The sequence below is a fragment of the Trematomus bernacchii genome, unplaced genomic scaffold (genome assembly GCF_902827165.1).
Source record: "Trematomus bernacchii unplaced genomic scaffold, fTreBer1.1, whole genome shotgun sequence".
NCBI classification, from domain to species: Eukaryota; Metazoa; Chordata; class Actinopteri; order Perciformes; family Nototheniidae; genus Trematomus; species Trematomus bernacchii.
This window is the reverse complement of record NW_022987998.1, coordinates 1,715,805-1,740,107: the sequence shown is the minus strand read 5'-3', so window position 1 is coordinate 1,740,107 and position 24,303 is coordinate 1,715,805. Positions and strand designations below refer to the sequence as shown.

The following is a 24,303-nucleotide window of genomic DNA, read 5'->3' as shown; positions in this document are numbered from 1 at the left end:
AACATACCCCCCCCCCCCCCCAACCCACCCAGCCCGCTAAGACATACTTCCATTTTGGGACACCGAGGTGCCCGAGGCGCACCCACTGCCAATCTCCGTCTTTACCCGATGACAAAAACACAACTAATTGGAGTACCACTGCATGTTTTCACTAAAGGCACAATTTAATTACATCTGAGCTGGGAATGAGTATTTTGGGAATGTGTGTATGTTCATTCAAACAAATGGAGCGAATGAAAAGCAATATTTGTTTTGCTTTGATTAGCAAACGGGCAGGGTAATTTGTTAAGGAGAAAATGAGTGAGGGCAGAACATCTCAGTTTAACCCCCAGCTTTCCAGTGGTGGACTACTTTCACTCTGTTTCACACACACTCACACACACACATCCCCAAACGTCTGTGCCCCTTCCATCCCAAACATTAATGAACTTTTGCTCCTGGCTCTGTGGCTCTGACCTCCCTCTTCTCCTCTCTTTTTCTTATTTTCTATCATTGTTCTGCCTTTTCCCTGATCCCGAGTCTCTGTCCTGTGGTCCTCCTGTTCATAAATCCTTGATTAATAACTCGGTGAATAATGTAAAGAGTATTGTTTTCTCCAAGGTTGTATTAATAAACATGAATGCATTTATTTGTCTTCACCAAAGCATGATTAATGCACATTAATGCCTGGATATTGCTCACTCTGCCCTGCATCACCAAGCACATATCACCCCCACCCTGTGTCTCCCAAATAAAGAAAAAAAAGACCTATCAACATTAAATATTTATGGCATAATATTAATGGTTTTGTAAAGAAAATAACAAGTTATTAATCCTCTGATTAACAACTGATTAACCTTTTTTATTAAACACGTGATCCGTGCATCATCGACTCAGGATATGTCGACTGACTGCGCTGCAGAATAATTATTTTTGTGTCTTTTCTAATTGCAAAAATCGCATGGCTGAACTATATGCGTGTGTATGTGTTTTTTGTATTTCTTTTGCCTTGACACATGCATAGATACTCCATTCACACTTGTTCAAACAACATGAGATGTATGTAGACCGAGATCACGGCGAGGGATAAAGGAAAGGAAGAAAATAAAACACACAAACATAACTGGCACATTCTTTCGCATCGAGCAGAACAAGAGCAGCGACTAAATTTAGCCGCAGATCTGTTTTAAAACAATGGGGTTTAATTCACATATCCGTTTATTCTGCAGTCACTGGCATGGGGTGGGAACGTGGAGTGAAAACATGGCTGAAGGACAAACAAAAATCTGCTTTTCTTTGTCTCTGCTCATCTCAAAGCTATTGTCTATGTATTTTTAGTTCTCGTCAACTGGAAGACAGTTATGTTGTCTCTTTTTTATAACAAATACACTGACTTCAGATTGGAACAGACTGGATTAGACACAATTATAATCTAATTCAAATGCACCCTACTTAATGAGTAATGAGTATGAGAAACAGTTAAGCAGTAAGTCAAAAAGTACACATTATGCAGATTTCTCATAATATATGATTGTTTATGATTTCTATTAGCTCCTATAGTATAATTGATGCCTTAATGTGTGAAGCAACATGTTTGAAAGATGAAATAGTTTGAGTTGGACGGATTTTCATTTTATTTTGGCAGATAATTTAAGAATGTATTCTATTTTAAGAGCAGAGCAACTAGTCACTAGTTAATATAGCTTTAAGATACATCTAGTAAAGTAAAAGTATCATTTTAAGTATTGCATTGTATCTTTTGTCAAAACTCTGAGGTACAGAAGTTACTTTTTTTGTATATTTTTGGCACTTAGTCATCATCACATTATTTTAAATGTATTAAACACCCTTTTTTATTTATTTCTCTTGCCAGGCGTTCTTCACACATTGAGAAATAATAGATCTGAACGGCCCGCTGTATATAAATAAGGTATTCCTGTTTGAATTGTCTTTGTGTAAAAGGAAGCATGAAGTGTCAACATAGCTCCATTTCCTGCAACCCAAGCTTTTTTTCTCAGCTACTGTACACCTCCTTGGCCTACTTTGCCAGTTGTTTAAATGTAATAAAGGCCTGAGCAATGTAAAGACACAGACCATATATTTTGTTTTATTAACTTGCATGAAGTACGAAGCGTGCTTTGGAACCCTTGTGAGCTTTTTTACTATTTTCTATTTTCTCCATGCCTTTCCCATGATGGATTGCCGCTCCTTGCTGCAGGGGGTTTTCTTTGTAACCCCACTCCTTTATCTTCTTCCACCTCTTTCTTATTCTGCCCCCCCCCCCTGCTGTTCTAAACATCAGCAGCTGACTTCACCTTGTCTACTTCCTCTCAACTGTTGAACCTTGCATTGGCCACTTTCTCACGTCTCTACGTCTTTCTCAGATCTCAACCATCCTCAGTTATCCATTTTAAAGAACATACTGCCTCTCCATCTCTTTCTTTCTTTCTTTTCTCTTTTGCTAATGCCATCCCGGGAATCAGCACAAACCCTTTACACAGGAACAGACTCCATCTTTGAACTCGCCTTTAGTGCCATTTGTCCTAATTACAGATCATTGTATCTCTGTCAAAAAAAAAAAAATGCGTTGATTGTAATGTTGTTCCAACTGAGATCCAGCCTTATTGGAACCCCCTTATAAGACCTGGATTCATCACACATACCCCCCCCCCCCCCCACCCACCCTCCCCCTCCTGTGGTCGCTTTCTTTTTGCTCTGTCTGTTCTTGCTCTTTTCACATTTCCTCCTCTTCATTCTTCTTCTTTTTTTTTTTGAAGATATCATTTTTTATGCTATCATCAAAATGAATTAGGCTGATCCCAAAATACGCAGATGGTCATATGGGTTGGCCCAGTTTCTAAGAAGTGCCGGGTTCAGTTTTTGGTTATTCTATGAAAAGGATGTGTGTGTGTGTGTGTGTGTGTGTGTGTGTGTGTGTGTGTGTGTGTGTGTGTGTGTGTGTGTGTGTGTGTGTGTGTGTGTGTGTGTGTGTGTGTGTGTGCGTGCGTGCGTGCGTGCGTGCGTGCGTGCGTGCGTGCGTGCGTGCGTGCGTGCGTGCGTGCGTGCGTGCGTGCGTGCGTGCGTGCGTGCGTGCGTGCGTGCGTGCGTGCGTGCGTGCGTGCGTGCGTGTGTGTGTGTGTTCCTTCATTTGGATGTTCAGTGTCTCTTGGGACTTGGAAGGTATTTATAGTGCTTCTCACACAGAGGTGGACTTCGCAGCAGTAATTAAGAAAGCAGTAAAGGTGGTTAATTCAACTTTTCTGATCACTGTTTTAATCTCTTGTCCCGCTATTCTTGAAAGACGCACACGTGCACAGAGCGGCAGGTACATGAGCCTTAAGCCTCTTAGGACTGCTTGTCTCCATGCAGTGCAGACACAATACTGTGTCAGGGAGAGGTTTAGGCATGGTGAGGGCCTTTCTTAATTACTGGGGGATTGCTAAGCAGATACGATTGTGCTTTCACTGCTGGGTCAGTGGCGGCCCATGAGATTAGCCGTACACATTAGCTTCAGTCAGAAACAAAAATGGGAAACTTGTTCCAACAGAAGTTAAAGACGTCCAGTACCATGTCAGACTCAAGATAGATTTCCTTGAATGATGATTGCTACACATGTATCTACTGTCATACAAATTGCTACACCTTTCTCTCTATATTTCTGTTATCAAAGGTGTGAATGTATAAAGGCCTGTGCTCCCCAGTTGCCTCAAATATCTACAAATACAACTTTTTATTGAATTAAAGAAACTCACTTCTTGAGTTGCGATCTTTGATTTTCAAACAGGCCTTTGGATGTAACATACATGGGACTAACGTGTCTTCCTTATTTAAAAGAATAGTAGAGATGCGAAAACATGATTGTGTGTGGGTGTGTGTGAGAGATAGTTCTGGCTGTAACTTGAACTGACATTTAAAGAATACAATTCTGAACCATATATTTAATTCAGTATATAGGTGATAATAATGTGTGGAAAAACATAACAAATGCACATGCTTCCATACAGGGTGCAGGGGTTTATTGAATGGTTTGATGAGTATACAAGTGTGAAATGGTAATCATATGCTAAAGCCTTCACAGTCACCAGAAATCAACCTAATTAACTAGCCTTGAAACCGTTCCATCGTTCGTGTTCCTTTGCAATGTTGTGCATAAACCAGCAAAGCTTTACAATTACACAATTGTTACAAGCTAGCAGCCCTAACACATGGCTCTTTAAATTAAAAACCTCAATCAATCAATCAATCTCCCAAGAAACCCCACAATTAATGGTAAAGAAATGGGGAAAAAAAACGTTGGGTAGAGCAACAGAGGAAGGATCCCTTACCTTCCAAATGCAAGAAATGTCCAAATGCAAGAAAATATACTGATATTAATAAAAGGAAATTAAAATGGATCCAAACGGATATCAACAAGCCTGATCATCTGGTGACTTTGACCCAATCAGATCTTTAGAGAATGTATGACAAGGAGCATTGAAGTTCTTCTGGCTTGTGATGGAACAACATCATTAATTTTCAACATTTGTATTCCTAGAACTTCATTGATTCTACCAAGTCATTACGCTAACTAAGCTTAAGCTAAACAATGATCTGGACCTTAACCCACCTGAATCTTCTTGAGCTATACATCTTCTTCAAAGTGGAGAAAAAGTGGTTGAGCACCCAATTTCCCCCTTGTTCTGTAGCTCAGAGGCCTGTCACTCGGCTCTGCACACATTAGACTTGTCGCGGAACAAATACAGAGGCACGTCGAGCGCAGTCAAAACACTCCAAGCCATCGCGAGTTTCGTTGGGAAGATGACTCTTTTGCCTCCTTGTCACCAGCGTGAGTTTGGACGTACCATCACAGGAGTTTCGGTGACAGCCCGGTGAAGGCTGCTTTGTTTGCCTAAGTCGTCTCCATTCCCTTTAATGAGCCATTATGGTTATGTTTTGTCTCAGTTGTGTTCATTGGCTGGCTGAGTTTCTGAGACGGCAAGACAGAGGAGAAACGGGTAGGGGGTGGCGGTGATTGGGGGAGGCCCCCTGTCTTCAAACGTCCTTGTAGAGTTTCAGGAATAAGAAGCTGTTTCAACAAGACATTCGGTGAAGAAGTAAGGAAAGAAATGAAAAAAATTAACCAATATTTTGTAATTTTCACAAAAACTGGGAATGTAATCTCTTTGAAGAAGCTTCAATCTTGAGTATTAGACAAGGAACGTCCAACTGAGACCAATTAAATCACCAGTTGTCTTAGAATTAGGGTTAGGGTTTGTACTTTCTTTCCAAAAATGTTGTCAAAAAAGTCACCACTGGTCCTTCAAGAAAGCAGAAAAGAGCTTCCTGGAAACCTCAACTTCACTTTTTCTAGTGTCTGTCTTTAATGTATCCCAAATCAAAAGCCTTGAAGTGTCTTGAAGCCAAACTCTCCACTTTCCTCCATATCCTCCCCTTCGTTTATCTCGCCTGGAGGTGCGAGGAGCTTCCTGTAACATTGCGGGATGGAAAGGGATGGGATGTTGAAGAGGGGGAAGATGAGGGGAGTTGGGTGGCTAAGCAGACACAGTGACAACCCACCTGTCAGCAGGTACTCAGTATAATTGGTAAACGAAGGCCGCGGGATAGTAGCGGGGCTCCTTCTCTTCTCTCTGTCTTCTGCTCTGTTCTCTGTTTGACGAGTATTTGAAGTCGTTGGAAGCTCGTTCCTTCCTTGTTTGGTTCAGAGAAAGACAGAGGCCAACCAGCAGAGAGGAAAAAAAGACAAGAAGTGTGAGAACATGTGTTTAATCTGAATCGCTTCCCTGGTAAGTTCGGTGACGGTGATTAGCCAAGGAGTGGACAGCTATCGCCTGTACGTGTCATTGTGGATCCTGAATGGATAAATGTATGTTTCATCCTTATTCGACATTTCCTCCTCTCTCTCAATGCCAATTCCAGCCATCAGGCTCTGTTTGCCCTCTAATGAAACATATTCATCTTCATCACACACTCTCGCGGCTCTCAAACTTACTTTACTGCACAGTCAATTAAACCCTAAGGGGCGACTCTGTGCGAAAAAGGATATATAATGCTTTGACATTTCAGCGCGTCCACATTAGGCACACCCATAGAACATTCTCCTTTGAGCTGGATGGGAACGAGTCATAGTGGAGCCTAGAGGTAGAGGAGCCAGTCAGAGGGATTGGGTCTCTTATAAGCTAGTTAGCTCTTTGGATTCAGTTACTTATGCTGATGTAATAGGGCAATTGTAAGCTGATACTGAAGTCTCTCCGTGACCCCTACACTGGCTCTTGTTCTCATATTAGGCTACCTAATATATACTTATGCGTATATAGTGTAACGGAAGACTAGCTAAAATGGACTGAACTCAATTGAGGAGTGTATTAATGCCATTTAGGCCTCCTAAAATATCCTTCTAGGGACTTTTATCTAAATCTGGGATTGTCTGCTTGAGTTGGCCCCTCCTAGACATTCGTATAGTCATTGGAACAACTGGGGTCAGCAGTGTAACGATGCAAAGCAAGTCCCTTAACAAGCCTACGCTGCGGGGCTCAGTGTGTTTGTGTGTGTGAATGTCTCCCAAAGGCTTGTAGTTGATCCTGCTTCTTGATGGCGTGAAACAGCTTTACAGGGCCGCCTTCTCCTACAGGCTGAACATCACTACTCATAACCCCGCTGACTTGGGGGCACTAACTTGGATTTGTGAGTGCACACTTCACATGCATGTCTGAAAGGCACAACTCTGTAGCCAGTTAAGTGTAATAAGTGTTCACTACAATCAGTTTTATCATCGCATGATATCACACTAAACGATTTATTCTTTTTTAAGTAGGCGATGAAAGATTTTGATGGATTTTCTTTCAAGCTACAGAACAAGATTGGAAGTTGTTTGACAAAAAAAAAGGGAAAACAAGAAAATCGTTATTCTTTCGACTACATTGTCCTCTTTATCAGCAGATGTGTTAGAGGTCAAACATCAATGAGACAATCCAACGTCAATGGCCAACTTTGAAAAGCGATGGGGTTTACATCCCAGTATCACTACTAATTACATTCATGTTGATAACCCACGATTGACATCCAATATCAACCCTGTTTTGTCAATTTTTTGACAAGAATAAATGGCCACTTTCGTGTACATTTATGGATCTTGGCTGTACTGATGTGTAGGACTTCAACAATGGAAACAGACTTGGCAAAAAACAATCAATCCAAAGCAGTTTTGGTAAAATATGTGAAGTCTAGCAAGATGATAAAACAGTCTTAAGATTTCCGTTCCATGCTAACTCGTTAAATCTCAAAAAGGGGATTTTAGAGTTTAAAGAAATCTTCCATACCAGAATAATATCCATGGTTCTTAGCTTCACTAATGTTGTATTCCTTCAATTATGTCCAGCTGTCACGTCCAGCCGATCAAGCTTTTTAATTCATAGCAAGCCATCTCAGATTTCCTATTGAAAAAGGGATAATGCCGTTTATCGTACAGGATACTAATGTGGACTGTTTTATGGCGGATTGTACGTGATTCCTATTTGTTGATTATGTTTGTTTGCATCAGTAGATCTGTGTGTGTGTGAGTGTGTGTAAGATGGGTAAACTCTATTTAAAATGCCCAGCCACCGATATGTAGAACAACAGCGCTCGGCTTCTATTGTCTCGTGCTGCTCTATGGGGGTTAGCTGGCACTGCATGTGAACAGATGTGTTTCAAATCATTGTTGTTATTTACCAGTGATAGGCTACAGCTCAAGAAAATGTCCCCCCGTTCTGATTTATTCATTCGGACAGTGGATTTATGCAGAGATGCTGAAAACCTGGATCTTTTCTGCATGGATAGACGGGCAGATTCATTATTCATGAAGCTAATGCATTGTTTCTGTTGCTTTATATCTCTTTTTTGTTCTCTCATCCTGCTTTTTTTTTTCTTCCTCCCCCCCCTTCTTCTTGCCGAATTCTCCCAGGCAAAGGTTGGCAGTTAGATGTCTGTGTTGAAATGAGAAGTTTGAAAGCGCTATCTCTGTATATATACGTGTGTGTGTGTGTGTGTAAACTGATTTAAATCGCTCTTTGAGCCCTACAGAATGGCGCTTTAAATGTTAAATGGGGGTTGAAGCCTGCCTGAACTAATTTGTAGGGCTTTGCACCATGTTGACATTTAAATGTGATAAGAATAGCAAACTGTACCGCCGACCTATTTTGAAGATGCTTTCGGAATACATTCGCATCAACTGTGGCCTATAATTAATAAAAAAAGACAGGCCTCCCTCGCTCCAGATTTGATTATAATACAACCTTATAAACACACCAGGGATAGATGAGAGGAGACGAAAGAAGAAGAAGAACTAGGGGAGGGAAAAAATCTGAAAAGAATAACAGGAATAAAAAACAAGAGAAATGATGGGGGCAGGAATTAAGAGGGAGGTGGATTGCGAACACCTGGTCTTTGAGGCAGATTGCGTTGGCTGGCTGCTGTGCTATCACATTACTCTGATCCTGCCTCTCTTGTTTGTCAGAGAGAGAGAGGGAGAGCGGGAGGTGGTGGCGGCGGTGGTTTGGGGAGGGGGGGCGGGGTCGGGGTGTGCAAAATCAGCATGCAAATAACACCACATTGTTAACTTAATCAGATGCAGGGAGAGAAAATATGGAGAGGGATGGGTGGAGTGCGGTGGGGTTGAGGAGGGGAGACCAGGGGGGGGGGGGGGGGGTCTTTCTGCCTCGCCAAGGAGGTGAGGCAGAAAGGAAGATTTTTTGCAGCGATGGGAGACGGTGTGCAGATTATAACCCACCTCCCGCCGCTGCCCACATCCAACACCCTGGGGCTGATTCTGGAACTCATGGAGGACACGTTGTGTGTGTGTGTGTGTGTGTGTGTGTGTGTGGGGGAGAGAGGCTCTTCAGCGCTCCGTCAAGTGGCAGAGACGAGCAGCCGCGGCTAGTGAGCTAGCTCGGCCAGTGTGCCAGACATTTTCATAATGCTATACTTTAAATGTCAAGATATTTCTGTCGTAAACAATAAGTATTAAGTCCGAGCGGCCCATAGCGACTGCTTAGAAACAAACGACAGCAGTTTTGCTTCTTCTAAATACCCAGAAGGCCACAGCTGCACTGTTCAGGATGTTTGTGATGCATTCTTCTTGTTTAGCACCTAATCAGATGGGAAAAACATAGAAGCATATCCTCCCTACCCGGCATTTTTAAATGTTTTTGGAAACATTTGCAGCACAGTATTTTATTACATCATAACTTAATACAAATACACAGAAGTCCAAGTGTGTGTGTGTAGGAGGCCCCGTGTGTGTGTTTGTGTCTAGGAGCCAGGTCTGTAGGACCTTAACTTGGGAAAGGCATGTCCCCATTTTTCATGTACTTTTGTTGGTACTTAATATATATTATAAACAAGTATGTGTGTGTATGTGTGTGTTTGTGTGTGTGGGAAGTAAGACAGTGTCATGTAAAAGATACAGGTGCATTTAGTGTGTGTGTGTGTGTGTGTGTGTGTGTGTGTGTGTGTGTGTGTGTGTGTGTGTGTGTGTGTGTGTGTGTGTGTGTGTGTGTGTGTGTGTGTGTGTGTGTGTGTGTGTGTGTGTGTGTGTGTGTGTGTGTGTGTGTGTGTGTGTGTGTGTGTGTGTGTGTGTGTGTGTGCTGTAGCCTTTGTTGTTGAAGATAAGTGTGTGATGCTGAAGGTCAGGCAGGGCAGAGGAGAATGAGAGAAATGTTGGCCAGGACAGACAGCTCCGAGCTGAAGCTTTGGTGCAGACAGACACCTGGAATCATGGAACCTGTCCAGCGAATACCTTCAGAAAGGCACACACACACACCTAACATTATCTTAATCACATTATATCCTCATCAGCAGGGGTACGTGACATACTCCGATTTTAAGGGAGAAATACTCCCTTACAAGTGAAAGTAATGCATTCAAAATCTTATTTGAGTAAGAGTATAAAAGTACAAGCACCTAAATGTACTTTACAACATGTAAAGTACTCATTATGCACAACAGCCCATTACAGAATTTTAAACATTATAATTATTGTTGAATTAATCTGTTCATCACTTTAATGCTGCAGCTTGTAAAGCAGTGCCTTGTTTACTATATATACTAACAGGTTGCTTGTGAAATGAACCAATGGATCAAAACATTTTTTTTATCGAATCTTCTAACCTAATAATTTCATGTTTATTACTATTTAAAAAAAGAAGAAGTCCCGTTTTAAAATGCAACATGTACATGGACATGTAATTGGAGTAATCCCATGTTAGGGACAGATACTTGAACCTTCTGAACTCTAAAACACACCACTGGGTTTGAAAACATGTTTCCTTTGCATAAGGCAGAGAGAAGAGAACTATAGAGACTGTAGAGGCTATACAAATCACAAACGTTTATTAAACAAAACATGTACATTTTTTTATTGTTTCTTCCCAATATTATCAGAACATTTAAAATAAGTTCAATTTTATTCAAATTCTTGTTAAAATAACTTTTACTTTTTATTATTTATGGCATGTGTCAAAAAACTAAAACAAAATAACATTTTTGAGTTTTTCTTGCCAGCATTGATGATTTTGCAGTTTATATAGAAGTGCAGGCCACATCAATTGCAGTGAAAAGAAATGAGGCCACAGAGAGTAAAGTGAGATAAGTGAAAAAACAACACTGATAATTAAAAGGACTTATCTTTCAAACATGCGGAGTGTTCACACACACACACACACACACACCTTAGGCACCTCACCTCTGTGTGTTTTAATACATGTATGAGTCTGCAGTGTACATACACTGTATATATTCTCGCTATTAGCGCCAAGGTGTGTGTTCTGCAGCGACCATAATCCGAGCAAGTGTGTGTATCTGTGTGTGTAACAGAGTGGTTTGGAGTCCGGTTCACAGAGAGGCCTTCAAACAAAACAAGAAAACTCTCCTCTGAGGTTTCACCCAACTTCTCCTTCCTGCTTTAATCACCGAGGCGTTGGCATCCACACACACGCCTCACTGACATGTCTCTTCCTCTCTCTGTTTCACTCTTCATCCCTCTTTCATTTCTTTTATTTCCTCCTGTAAATCTTTTCATCCACCCCCTCCATCTGTGATCTTAAGAGCAGTGTTTTCCTGATAAAGTCTGATAGATAAACATGCTCTCTTATGTCCCCGAGGCCCCTCCACCCACTCTCCCGAGAGCACACCCCTCCAAAGCACTTCCTGCGCTACAATTAGTCCGTAATAAATACACTCTGGCCTTAAAGTAGATAATGCACAATTCACTCCCTCTCTCTGTCTTTTTTGCTTTTACATTAAGTGCCACATTAGCTCGCCTGTACGTATCTGACTTTGAAGAGTGCGGTGATGTTTTTTTTTTCTCTTTCTCTTCCTCCCCAGGCAAAAGTGCGTGAGAACAATAGCAGTTATAAGGCCACTAAGAGATATTGTAACGTATGCGGAGAATTGCAAGCATTTCCACCCAGCTTTTGATGGCTTTGATAAGATTAGTTTGCTTTCTTAAACAGGAAGTGTGCTGCTTAAAGGGGAAACAAAGAAAAAAAAAAAAGTCACAGTGTGGTTGCATAATAAGTTTAACTACTTCTCAGAGAGCTAAAGTTCCCTTCAAACTCTTCAGATTAACAAGAAAAGGAAGAGACACAGAAGGCGGGAGAGGGGGAGAGATAGAAAGGGGGGAGTTTATCAAAGTGATGGAATAAAGAGAGATTTAACACGGTCATATTAAAAAGACATGCGACAGTTTCAATATTTAAAAATCCCATTTGCTATCGACAGAAGAGCTTTTTCATTCAAGAGCATATGGCACCGCTACCTGTATCCAGCTTCTCTCTTATCTGCGTCAAAGACAAAGGAGTAAAAGAGGGGGGGGGGGGGGGGGAGAAAAAGAGATACTTTCAAACAGACATCCAGACATTGAAGAATCATTCAATTATCGGCAGCATGATGTAAAATAATTACCTGACTCGCTTCCTGTAATGAGCGCTGCTAATTAGCCATAGACTTTTGTTTTAGCTGCGCAAAAAAAAAAGAAAGTCCCAAACTCCCAACTGCGGGGAAGCTGTGAAAATAAATGTTGTATGTTGAGGTAGCACCCCGTTTTTTTTCACACACACACACACACACACACACACACACACACACACACACACACACACACACACACACACACACACACACACGCACTGTGACTCTTCACTATAAGCTCACTTGGCTTGGAGGCACAATTTACCTCCCAATGTATGCACACACAGTTCTCGGTAAATAGTCGAGAGTGCAAAAAAAAGATCCTTCTTCTCTTAATTAGCTGTGTAACAATTAAAGTCTCCTCTTAGTAAATTGAACCTTTGTCTCCCTTGCCTCCCTGGTTTGATTTCAGCACCTGTCACAACAACCCCTCCCTTTACCGCCACCTCCACACACCCACCACTATTACCCCCCCCCCTTGACTGTAGTCATTATGCAAAACTCTACCAGAATGTGCCCAGCATGAGCGGAAGAAAACAGCAATTATTTCTGATATTCTGTTATTTAGGCCGTATTGACATTCAACCACTTTCTCTCTCTGTCTGTCGCCACCACCTGAGAAACAACTCGGTTTAAGTCTCAATCGTGTATGTCATCACTGCAAGAGACAAAGGCAGGCCCGTAGTGTGTGTGTGTGTGTGTGTGTGTGTGTGTGTGTGTGTGTGTGTGTGTGTGTGTGTGTGTGTGTGTGTGTGTGTGTGTGTGTGTGTGTGTGTGTGTGTGTGTGTGTGTGTGTGTGCAGCATTGACATGCAGCGCGCAGGGTGACCAGTGATGTAAGCTATGACAGATACACTGTGGTCATTGTCTCCCTGACCTCTTTCTTCCCTGCAGTGTAACCATGCGTGAGTGTGTGCTACACACAGTGCCATGTTTGTTGTCTCACACACACATACACTTGCTATTGTGTCCTGGTTTTCTGACTGATTTGACAGGAAGAAGAGTTTAGTCACCAGATACGAAACAGGCCAGAGAATACATGTACATTGCAAAACATCAGAGACACGGTTTGACATGAAATGAGGAGGAAGTGGATTGTTTAGTCATAGTAGGCAGGAGGAAAACCACAAGTAGAACCTGTATACAAGCATAAATACATGTTGTTTTTTATCTATAAAAATAACCTAAAAGTTGATTTGAACATTGATGATGCATCAAATGGCAGTCAATGTTTTTTCAGAAATTGCTAGGGTTAGGGTTAGCAATTCGTCAAGGCCTAAATACTTTTCTTATTTTTTATTCTAGGTCGCACTTGGTTTCCATCCATTTCACCACAATGTAAAAATCAATCTGCTCAGACTTGAAATTCGAAACTATGTCATGTCTCCACTCTGTTGTCAACAATGCCGTATTGTTACAGCAAATCTTTGCAAGTGGATTTGCATTATGTCGAGGAAATTATTCCAACAAAAGCTGCCTGGAATGTAGGGTGAATATATTCAAAATCTGAGAAACTTAAAGTCTAATTATTAGCATTTCCTAGATCTTTTAATGGCATCTCATGTTCCTCTTCATTGTGTTAATTGTTGTAAATGTGATTTTGTGTAAATGGGCATCATGTTTAAATTCGATTTGATCTGATATGGACCTTCACGATTAGTCCTGTTGTTGCTCATATTCTGCAGCAGTATTTTCAAAATGTCATTATTATCTATATGTCAAAATGTCATTTCATGTTTTACTAAGAAATGCCATGGTGCTTGATCAGCTTCTAAAGTTAAAACAGGTTTTATTGCAGGCTTTACTCACCCGAGAAAAAAAGACACTTCCTTTATATCTGCTTTGAAAGCCTTCTATTCATTGCTTCCCAAAAGGACAGTATCAATCACCTGATAAATATATGTTTAATACCTCGTGTCATTGCCAGTAACAACCAAATAAGCAGCATCAGTTGCGGTATTAAAGCAGGAGTGACGCATTAAGTATAATACGAGGCGCCTTCACTATCATTATCACGTCAATTACTTTGCTTTTTATTTACGTTTCCCTCTTGTCACTGAACTCCACTAAACAGTGACTGCTTAACAAATGTTTGCAGCTAGTAATCCTGCGCTGGCTGCTTTGTGCGCTGCTGCAGGGGTCTGTCCGCGCTGCTGTGACCGCTATTGTAGCACACACACATACACACACACACACACACACACACACACACACACACACACACACACACACACACACACACACACACACACACACACACTCACACACACACACACACCCACACACACACACACACACACCCACACACACACTCACACACACACACACACACACACACACCCACACACACGCACGCACACACACACACACACACACACACAGACATCTGCAGGTCACCATCATCATAGTGGGAATAATACCAAGGATGGTTATCATAAAGGGAAGCTTTGAGCTCCCGGCCGTCTTGGGAAGATGATTTGGCTGGCCCGGAACAATGAACTGTGGGAATCCGCTTGTCCCGCATTGATCTTCCTCCCATGGCATCCCCTGCAAGGCTGTCAGAGCGATGGACGGATAAAAAGACCCACAACATTTTTCTTTCTCCCTCCCGGTGTCTTTCTTTTCTCTCTGTCAGGAGGGCTCCCACTGATCAGCGGGGATGAGCTGAAAGTTGAACTACCTGTTGACAGGACCTCTTAAACAGCCCTCAATGACATATTGTGCAGAGGGAAGGGGGGGGGGGGGGGGGGGGGGGGGGGGGGGGCAGAGGCTCCTGTTCATTCATATTTGTCACTGATCTATTGAGTCCGTGCTCACATAGAATCTGCGCTTCTTTGCTTATATTTTCTCTGCGTTAAAGCAGACCAGAGGGTGATGGTGAACCAATATTCACCAGTATTCAAATATTAAAAGTTGTTCCATAAGAATGTGGATGGTGGGCAATTGGTGTTTTGGGCCAGCCAATCAGAGCTCTTAGTCTTTCGGGCTACTGGAAACCCCTCCCAAAAGATCCAGCAGCCTTTTGGGAAATAGGGGACAAAGCACATATATTTCCTATTTGTAAAGACAGGGTTAGGGTTAGGGTTAGGGTTAGGGTGGTGTGATATACTGGTATGTTAGCTTCAATTACAAAGAGTAATGCCCTGCTATTTGTATATCTTACACAATCAATTAGTATGTTTTCTAAGTACTGTCATTTTGAACCAGGAAGTATAAAGAGCCACAAAGTTTTTTGGGTTATTTTAACCCAATCCACTATCAATTCCTAAAGCTAACCAAGAAGTGTGGTGCCTTAATCCTAACAAGTACTTTCTTCTGAAGACAGAAGTGTATTCTGAAAAGCATGTATTCATAGAAGAAACAGAAATTGACACAAGTTACTGGACATTCGTAGGAGAATAAACATAATGTTTTTTGAATGTTTTGAAATAATTAAAATTAACAGTTGTATGAGGAAGGTATGTTTGAAATATAATATAGTGAGATCCGATATCAGGCCTTGTCTGCAACTCTATTTTTCCCCTCTTTAAAAATAAAACAATCCATATGTGAAGCTTCCCATGTTTCTAATATCGCTGAGTTTTGATCAAGAGGCTCCAGGCATGGGATGGAGTTTTGGATTAAATCTGGCAGGGCTTGTGTGACAGTCTTCTATGTGCAGTTCAGAGTGTTTTCGCCTCATTACAGAAAGTAATAATGCGGTGAAGTCAAAGAGCGAGCGAAAGGAAGGAAAACAAGGCCGCTTTTTTATTGAATTAATTAGAAGCCTTGCAAAGACCACCTGCAATAGAAACAAAACACAAGCCAGAAAGAAACTCATATCATCACGATCTGTTCTACCGCTAAGTCTAAACCAACTTTTTCGAAGTAATTGATCTCTGTTAAGATTAGAAAGCTCCGTTTCTACTTTGAAAAAACACTTACAGCTTTTTAATGTATCCAAATGTCTCTGCTGCTTATGCTTAATATTTAGCATTCAACTCTCAGTGCATGTAACATACAGTATGGTTAATTCCCACATTGTCCCTTCAACTACAGATTACTGTAGCTACAACCCCCCCCCTTTGTCTCAATAATGATTTGGTTGAAATATGATGGAATTCAGCACATTGTGAACAATGATTGATTTGTTTAATGCAATGAATTACTTCATTAGGACTTAATGAGGTATTGCATTGTGATTAGTCGATGGGTTTTGTGTCAATACATGTCAAAATAACAAAGTAAAGTCCAACTAATGGCTTTTCGATCCTTTCGTTTTCTCCCAGTCTTGTCTTAAATGTCACACAGAAGTTTTGTGACAGAACTCAAGTAAAGTCGGAAAGAAATGGTTTATTTTAATATGCATTTATAATAGGTGCCTAATATTGACACTGTCTTTCATTTACTTTTATATGGTTACAATTAGAGAGAGACACATACAAATCCCTTATGCATTTATGATGCATGGTGCCATTGATAAGACAGAAATGAACCGAGCACATTCAAATGCTGACTGAAATACACTTCCATTGTGTTACAGATACCACTTATAATTAAGCTGAGGCTTGCAGAGGAAAAAAAAAAGAGAGCAAAGAAGAAAATGCATTTAGAAAAACCGAGTGAAATCAGTTTATGTGCGTGTGCACGAGTGTGCGTAGTGTTTTTGTGTGTTTAGGGGGTGCACGTGGTGCTTTGCTGAATATTAAACCACAAACTTTAAAGACAACAACTGAACTGTCGTGAGAAAATGCTAAAGGAAGTCTTTGTGGTTTTAGAGGTATCACAGGAGCCAATAGTTTTAATGAGGCAGCATGGCTGTACATGCCAGGAAATGATAAGGTTATACAGGTTAGAGTAACGGCACATAGATACTGTACCAGCATGAAGCTACAGAGTGTCTTCTTATCGGAGTCTGCACAGGCTTCATATCCATGGCAGAGACACTGAGACGTAATAGGGACAAAGTGGCACTTCCCTTAATACAACCGGTAAGACTGACAAACCTGAGCCTTGATCTTCTAAAAGCAAAGTACCGCTACATTTGTATTGTTGTTTGTCTTCTGTATATGGGATGGTTGCATGAGACTCGTGACAGAAACAGGCTGATGTCAAAAAAGAAAGTGTTGTTAGCGTGATTTCTGTGGGCAGCCATTTGATTATACTCAGTGTCTTTTGGAGGGCAGGCACATATTGAATTGTTGTCTTGTAGGGTTGTGTATGGGTGCGTCTTTGCCTGCGCGTGTGTGTGTTTCTACTTGTACACCAGCCTCAGATTCCTTTGCGTGTTGATATGAGCAGAGGGGGATGTCACATAAGAAATGTCCTTTTTAATCAGGGGAAAAATATATAAAATGACTGGGGAGCAAGGCAAGCATATTAATGTGTCTCATTTGCATACGCTCGTCAGCCAGGATACGTTTATAAAAAACACAAACTGGATTCGTCAGTTCATTTCACATTATTCCATTGTCTATCTGCCTTTGTTATATGTTAAAGATAAAGGCAGAAATCAAATTGAAGAAAAGGGCAAGCTGCTATCTCCCCAAATGAGCAACAGCTCATCAGCCTAGTTTAAATCACAGATTTCTATTCCAAAAGGCAGCCGCCTCTGTAAAAAGGGCCCATTCAAATAAGGTCTTCTCCGATATAAGCACGCCTGGTGATGGAAACTGGGGTGTCACATAAATACAATTTAAAACCTAAGCCATTTAAAGCAGTCTCACAAAGTTTGATCTGTCTTAGCAATTCTCTCCCAATATTATCATCACAATAAATGTACACGTATACAGTATCTATATTTCCTCCAATCAAGTATAAACTTGTCATTGTTAGGCTTTTACAATGCTTTATTTCTTACATGATTATTTAAGTCACATGAGAGCACGATCATAACATCTGTCGTAAATCTAAGTATGACAGAAGCATCTATAAGCCCACAGAACATAGTCTGCCCATTATATTGTTCAGAATGCTGTATAATGGCTTAAGATACATGTGGGGAGGAATAAGGAGAACTCAAAGGGCAGCCTACGAGTGTCACATTCCTTTAAACACAAGTGGAAGCTGCTCACAGTGTCTGATTCATGTCCGCAAGATAAGAATCCACCATCAACTGTGTGTTGGTGGGGCTGGTGGCTAAAAGAACAGACCCCTTATGTCTACTGACCTCCTACTAGTGGGAGAGGAGGGAACATATTCAATTGAGAAAAGCACAATGTAGTGTCCTCCAAGCTTAAGAAACATACTGTAGGTGGAGAGAGAGCCTGTAAAGTGTATACGGAACATGTGTGCACATATTTGTATGGCGGGTGTGTCCCGTTGCTGCAGGATTGGGTCCATAAGCTAAAATGATCCTGCTTTCTCTTAAAAGTGAACTCACCTAATGCCAGTGCTTTACACTGCCTCTCCATGAAAGGATTTTTTGATGATTATAATCATGCGTTACAGCACAGTGGCTGCCACTGTTACCAGGCAGCATACTAATCAGCTTAATGAGATATTATACAATATTTTGTTGACCAAAGCAGAACCGTGGTTATTGTTTCTGAGGGTTTGACCCCTGCTAGCAGCTAGAGGAAGTGTGCACATAGATGTTTGTACCTCTCCTTCTCTAGAGCAGATGGATCTCTCTACAAAACAACGCTTTTCTTTAGTTTGATTTTGGTTTTATTCACTGATGTTACACAAATGAAAATCAAAACATTGAGGGTACAACATGTTCAGAAAATGCTGTTAAATGTTGCAATACAGGAACCCAGGACTACAAAATGTGTCACACTGTAACAACAATGCGTTGCTTATTCCTCTCAACCATGTAACAACCGATGCATTTCTGCTGCATTGGGAACCTGTTCAACACAAACCATTGTTGTTTTCTCTACCTTTACACTGACTTTAAAGAGGAAAGTAGAGAGAAGAAGACAGACAGAGATAACTTGAGGAATAAAAAGAAGCAGAAGTGATTCACATCAAATGTAGTGCAGATCTTTAATGGAATTTTGCGCCAAGACAAGTGTCGTGGCAACAAGATAAGAGTGTTGTGTTTACTGGAGTAACCCCTTGGCTTTAAGTGCTATTGTTAATATCATAATTGTAGTATTGCGGTGGCTCCCCGACAATGCCGTTGCTCCGTTTCATTAAGGCGTGTAATTGGAGGAATTCTGATAGGATGGGCACAAGTAGCTTAATTATACACTGCTCACTGTGTTTACGGAGTAATTATTCCATCCAAAATGGTGTTACATTTTGAAAAACTTATATGGAGTCACAGTATTTCTCCAGGCTCTTGGCGCTGACAATTCACACAGAATGCCATGCATCAAATGCAATCTTTCTATCTGTGCTGGGTGACACAGCACAGGTGTTGTTCCCCTAAGTGAGGAAACACATTAGTCTTGAACATGTGGCTGGATAATATTCTATCTGCAATCTGGAAAGCAAATACTAAGAGAACATCACCAGCAATAATGGCAAAGTGTCTTTAAAATGCCTTTTCTTTCCTAAAATGTGATTTTCTTTTATTTCATTTAATTATTTCCAATGTATTTCCCTCTTTCTGTCTGGTTTTACAGGATGGAGGACTCTAGTTTGTGTCTTGGTGTGTCGTCAGCGGTGTCCGACGCTGATGCCCATCTGAGCAATGCAGTGTTAAATGGCCGCTACCCCATCAGTCAAAAGCTTCATCAGCTTACTGCCCAGCTAGGACACGCCTTTCCTGACCTGCACCGCCCACAACAGATCCCTGAAGAGAAAGCAGCCACGCCTTTGGACGAGAATAACCACCACACAGCCCTGGCCAGTCAGCCTATCAGCAGTCAGATGGCCCTGTTAGCCAACCAGCTCAACCGAGACATTGACGCAGGGGCACTGAGCGGGTTGAACGGGCGTGTTGACCTGCAGCAGTTTCTCAATGGCCAGAACTTGGGCATCATGTCCCAGATGAATGATATCGAAGATGACGCCCGCAAAAATAGGAAGTATCCTTGTCCACTGTGTGGCAAGCGCTTCCGTTTTAACAGCATACTGTCACTGCATATGCGCACCCACACAGGAGAGAAGCCCTTCAAGTGCCCCTACTGTGACCACCGAGCAGCACAAAAGGGCAACTTGAAGATCCACCTGCGCACCCACAAGCTGGGAAATCTTGGGAAAGGCCGCGGTCGTGTCAGAGAGGAGAATAGGCTTCTGCATGAGCTGGAGGAGAGGGCCATCCTTAGGGACAAGCAGATGAGGGGGAGCAGCAGTCTCCTCCAGACACCTCCAACACCCCATCTGAGCCTCAACAGCAGCTCTAACAACCTTCAGCAGCAGCAACTAGGCTCAGCCTGTGGCCTTCTCCCACCCTCTGGCATGGCCACCCCAGAAACAATTTCCCAACCCTCTTCTTCACCCAAGCCGGCTGGCACCCAGGATGAACAGTCCTTCAACCTGACTACAGGCTTCCGCTGTACCTTCTGCAAAGGGAAGTTCAAGAAGCGCGAAGAGCTGGACCGCCACATCCGCATTCTCCACAAGCCCTACAAATGTACTCTGTGTGAGTTTGCTGCTGCCCATGAGGAGGAACTGATCAGTCACGTGGAGAAGGCCCATATTACAGCCGAGAACACACTGGGCGGGGGGACTGGTCCTGGTGGCACGCAGCCGCCAACTGAATTCCGCTGTGAAGTGTGTAGCCAGGTGTTCAGCCAAGCTTGGTTCCTTAAGGGCCACATGCGCAAGCACAAGGACTCCTTTGAGCACTGCTGCCAAATCTGCGGCCGTCGCTTCAAGGAACCCTGGTTTCTCAAGAACCATATGAAGGTGCATCTCAACAAGCTGGCAATCAAGAACAAGCCGAACCAGCCCAGTGAGCAGGAGATGGCTGCCGTCAATAGCATGAACAATCTTGCTCAGGAAGCTCATGCCAATCTTTATTCCCGCTACATCTCCTGTCTTCAGGGAGGCTTCCTGTCCCCAGACAAACAAGGCCTGAGTGAGCAGCACCAAATGTTGGCTAAGGCTGGGATTGCCATGAAGGAAAAGGAGATGCTAGGGAAGCTGCTGGGGCCCATGGCAGGAGGAATGGGCCACGGTCTGGGCGAAAACGAGAAGCGCTCACTCCTGGGTTGTCTCAACCTTGTGCCACCGCTCAAGTCGAGCTGCATGGAGCGCCTCCAAGCAGCTGCAAAAGTGGCGGAGATGGACTCCCTCAATAGTTACCAAGCCTGGCAGATAATGGCCCGTGGCATGGCAATGGACAGGGCCTTCATGCCCAAGGAGCAGCAGCACCACCAGCACCACATACCCCAAGGGCAAGAAGATGAGATGAGTGGTGCTGGGGCCCTGGCTTCCTACTCAAACAAACAAGACAAACAAGACTACTCCTTGATTGCTTCCAATGATAGCTCAAAGCAGAAGCATCTCTCAGAGGCCTTGCAGGGATCAAAGGCCGCAAGTGGAGCCATGATGGCCATGAAGGAAGATGGAAGAGGCTTTGACGGTCACCGTGACTTAATGTCTGTCCACGGCAGTGCCGAGGGCCCCGGAGCCCTTGCTGGCTTAGGAAGTCCAAACATTGACTTCAGTCTTTCCAGTCTCTCCGTCATGAAGGAGAAACCTTCAGAATGCCCTGACTGTGGACGGGTCTTCAGAACGTACCATCAAATGGTCGTCCACTCCCGCGTTCATGGCAAAGACAGGCGAGTCCATGAGGAAGCGGTGCAGCAACAAGGACTGGACGAACGCCGCGGATCAGCGAGCGACCCAGAGTCCCAGTCCATCAGCCGCTCCACCACTCCGGGTTCATCCAACGTGACAGAAGAGAGCGGAGCCGGAGGAGGACACTCCCAGACAGGAAGCGTCCAGGATGACAGCCCACATCCCTCCTCACCATCTTCAGGTAAGAGAAAATAAAATCAAAGAATGAATGGTAAGCACTTGTGTTGGGTCTGTCTATAAAGGGATGAACATTTCATCCTGTTTACATACACTCAGGAATGATGTTTACTTAATGTTACTTTCTTACTGTTCAACAATTCTACCTAGGCTACGCCCTATAATAATCACATTGTATAATGTGCACATGTGTGGAGAAATACAAAAATAACATAATCCCACAAAATCAAGGCCACACATTCCTCACATAACTCAGATATTTAAAGTCTTTGTTAAATTACCCACACACACACTGCTTATTAAATCCAAGTGAACAGAGCGTACTGTATATGATATACTCAGATGTAAAAAGGTACTGATGTCTAACTTGCAAGATCTAATGCTGTACATAATAGCAATTGTCCTCTGACACGGCTATGTTGTTTCTACCATGAACATTACGCGAAACAGAAGTCTACAGAGAACAAAAGCCAGAAAAAGACCTGCTTCACAACTGCAGGTTACCAGTCTATATCCCTGTGGAACAAGAGTAAAGACTGGGAGTGTAGGGACAAACTAGTTTTAACCACAGTGATTAATAAATGTCTTTCATAAACATGTTGAAGACAAACCCCCCCCCCCCTCCCTCTGCCTTCCCAGCAAACACAGGCCGGTCTGGGCTAGATAAGTGTATGTTTAGTGGGATTAAGGGAGGCTCGTTGCTAATGATTACACAAGTTTTTAAAGGTAACTTTCGCATGCTCCTCAGGGCACTACGCCGGCGTTAAGAAGTGTGTGCAGTAATTAGGTCACGAGTACGCGATAATCAGTCGGTTTAAGCTAAACAAGACACTAATTAAAGATATACATATAAAGCAGGTCAAAAAAAATGGTGAACTTCATTTGCAAAAGCGAGGATGTGCTTTTAAGTCTTTTGAGAGAAAAATAAATAAATATAAATATAAATCAGAGTGGCTTAGCTTAAGGCTGTAAGCAACTTAATTCCACCAGTGGAGATGAAATTGTTTATTTATTCACAGAGGCATGAAGTCCTTATCGTGCCCGTGTAGTGTGATGGGTTTGAACATGGGACAGGCTATGTTTATTTTAATCTAAGAAATAATAACAGACAACCCCCCACCCCAATTAGGAATTAATGAAAATGAGAGTGAGATAAAAACCTATTTTCTTTATAGAGACTATTAAACATTACACTTTCTCAACAGAGTGGGGGTGTAGCGGATGTAATTATCTTCTGAATTTTAATGCTGGAAGTTTCTCTCTCCATCTCTCTTTCTGTGTCTCTCTTTTGACTCAAGCCCTTTGAATCAGATGAGTACAGCTCGTGGCGTTTCAACAACTTCAGAAGTACTATATTAACCGCCAGTGTGCGGTATGCAAAATAAAATTACAGTAAAAATAATAAATGACAAATAAAAACCGATAGCATTTACGACCAAATGCTAACCAAGCACAACAACATGCATTCGATTTAGTTGAGTGGTTAAATCTCACCCCCGGGGCACCATCTTTGGAGAAGGTAGGATTAAAGAATTTATAAATATAATTAAAACAGTGTATGGACAACATTGCACAAGAAAAAAAAATAGCCTGCTGTTTTATACAAGGTCTTGATATTGCAGTTCCTTTTGTCTTTGTGTATTAGAGCTTGATACATTTAAAGTCTTTGTCAATCTGCCGCTGTCATGTCTCAAAGGCTGTCCTCACATTGATCAGAAGTTATAGATTCTAAAACTAAAAGGTTTTATTGTCGTATGCAAAGACAGTGTAGTTATGCCAATAACAATCTATAGTCCCAGGCACCTCCAACAATGCAACATATATATATATATATATAAGACATAAAACAATACAAATAGTGCAAAAAGAAACAGAATAGAAATAAAATAGTGCAAGAGAATGTTGCATGTGACCAATGTGCAAGTCAATGTGTAAGAAGTCAACTATATGCATTTAAAATAGATTAACAGCTCTGATGTTCAAAATGTTTAATAAGCTGGTTTTTGCTACTTCCTGTTTTTTAATCAGAGGTAACGAAACTTGTCTGTCTTCACAGCTTACACAATGCGATTCACATTTGGAGCTCTGGGACTCTCAAATTAGAAGCTTTGATGTGTGAGAAAAAATGTGTCTGAGTCTCATGTGGAGAAAGGTGTCGTGCTTCTCTTCGGCATACATGTTTGTTGTGTGTGTGCATGTGTCTGTGTGTAGGCTTTACAGTGTGTGAATATCACTCCCTTACGAAGTGAACAGGATGTGGCTACTGTACCATTGTCTTTATCTTAATATCGCAGGTTTTCAAAAAGCAAGGCTTGTCTTTTTCTGTGTGTGCGTGCACCTGCGAAGTGTGTGTGAGCCTCTGCCCCGCCACCTACCCACGGCAATTTTGAGTTAAACTTGAATTATAGTAATCAAAAATAACATCTCAACTGTGAAAGAAGGTCAGCTCTGCCGCTTTTGTCTTTGAGACGGCACTTGTTTAAAAGCAACGAGTGAAAGAAAAGGGAGAATTGAGGAAGAAAAAAGC

General features: G+C 42.1%; 1 protein-coding gene across 3 annotated transcripts in view; it reads left to right on the top strand.

Moving 5' to 3' along the window:
• znf536 (zinc finger protein 536) overlaps positions 1–24,303 on the top strand; it is a 206,071-nt gene that overhangs the window by 90,272 nt on the left and 91,496 nt on the right. For 2 of the 3 annotated variants that reach the window (XM_034117218.1, XM_034117217.1), the window contains one exon: positions 19,475–21,780. In XM_034117218.1, coding sequence (XP_033973109.1) covers positions 19,476–21,780 — 2,305 coding nt within the window. In that variant the 5' untranslated portion in view covers position 19,475. Of the gene's footprint in view, positions 1–16,748; positions 16,892–19,474; positions 21,781–24,303 lie in introns of those variants that run through there. The other variant, XM_034117216.1, reaches the window with a different exon arrangement.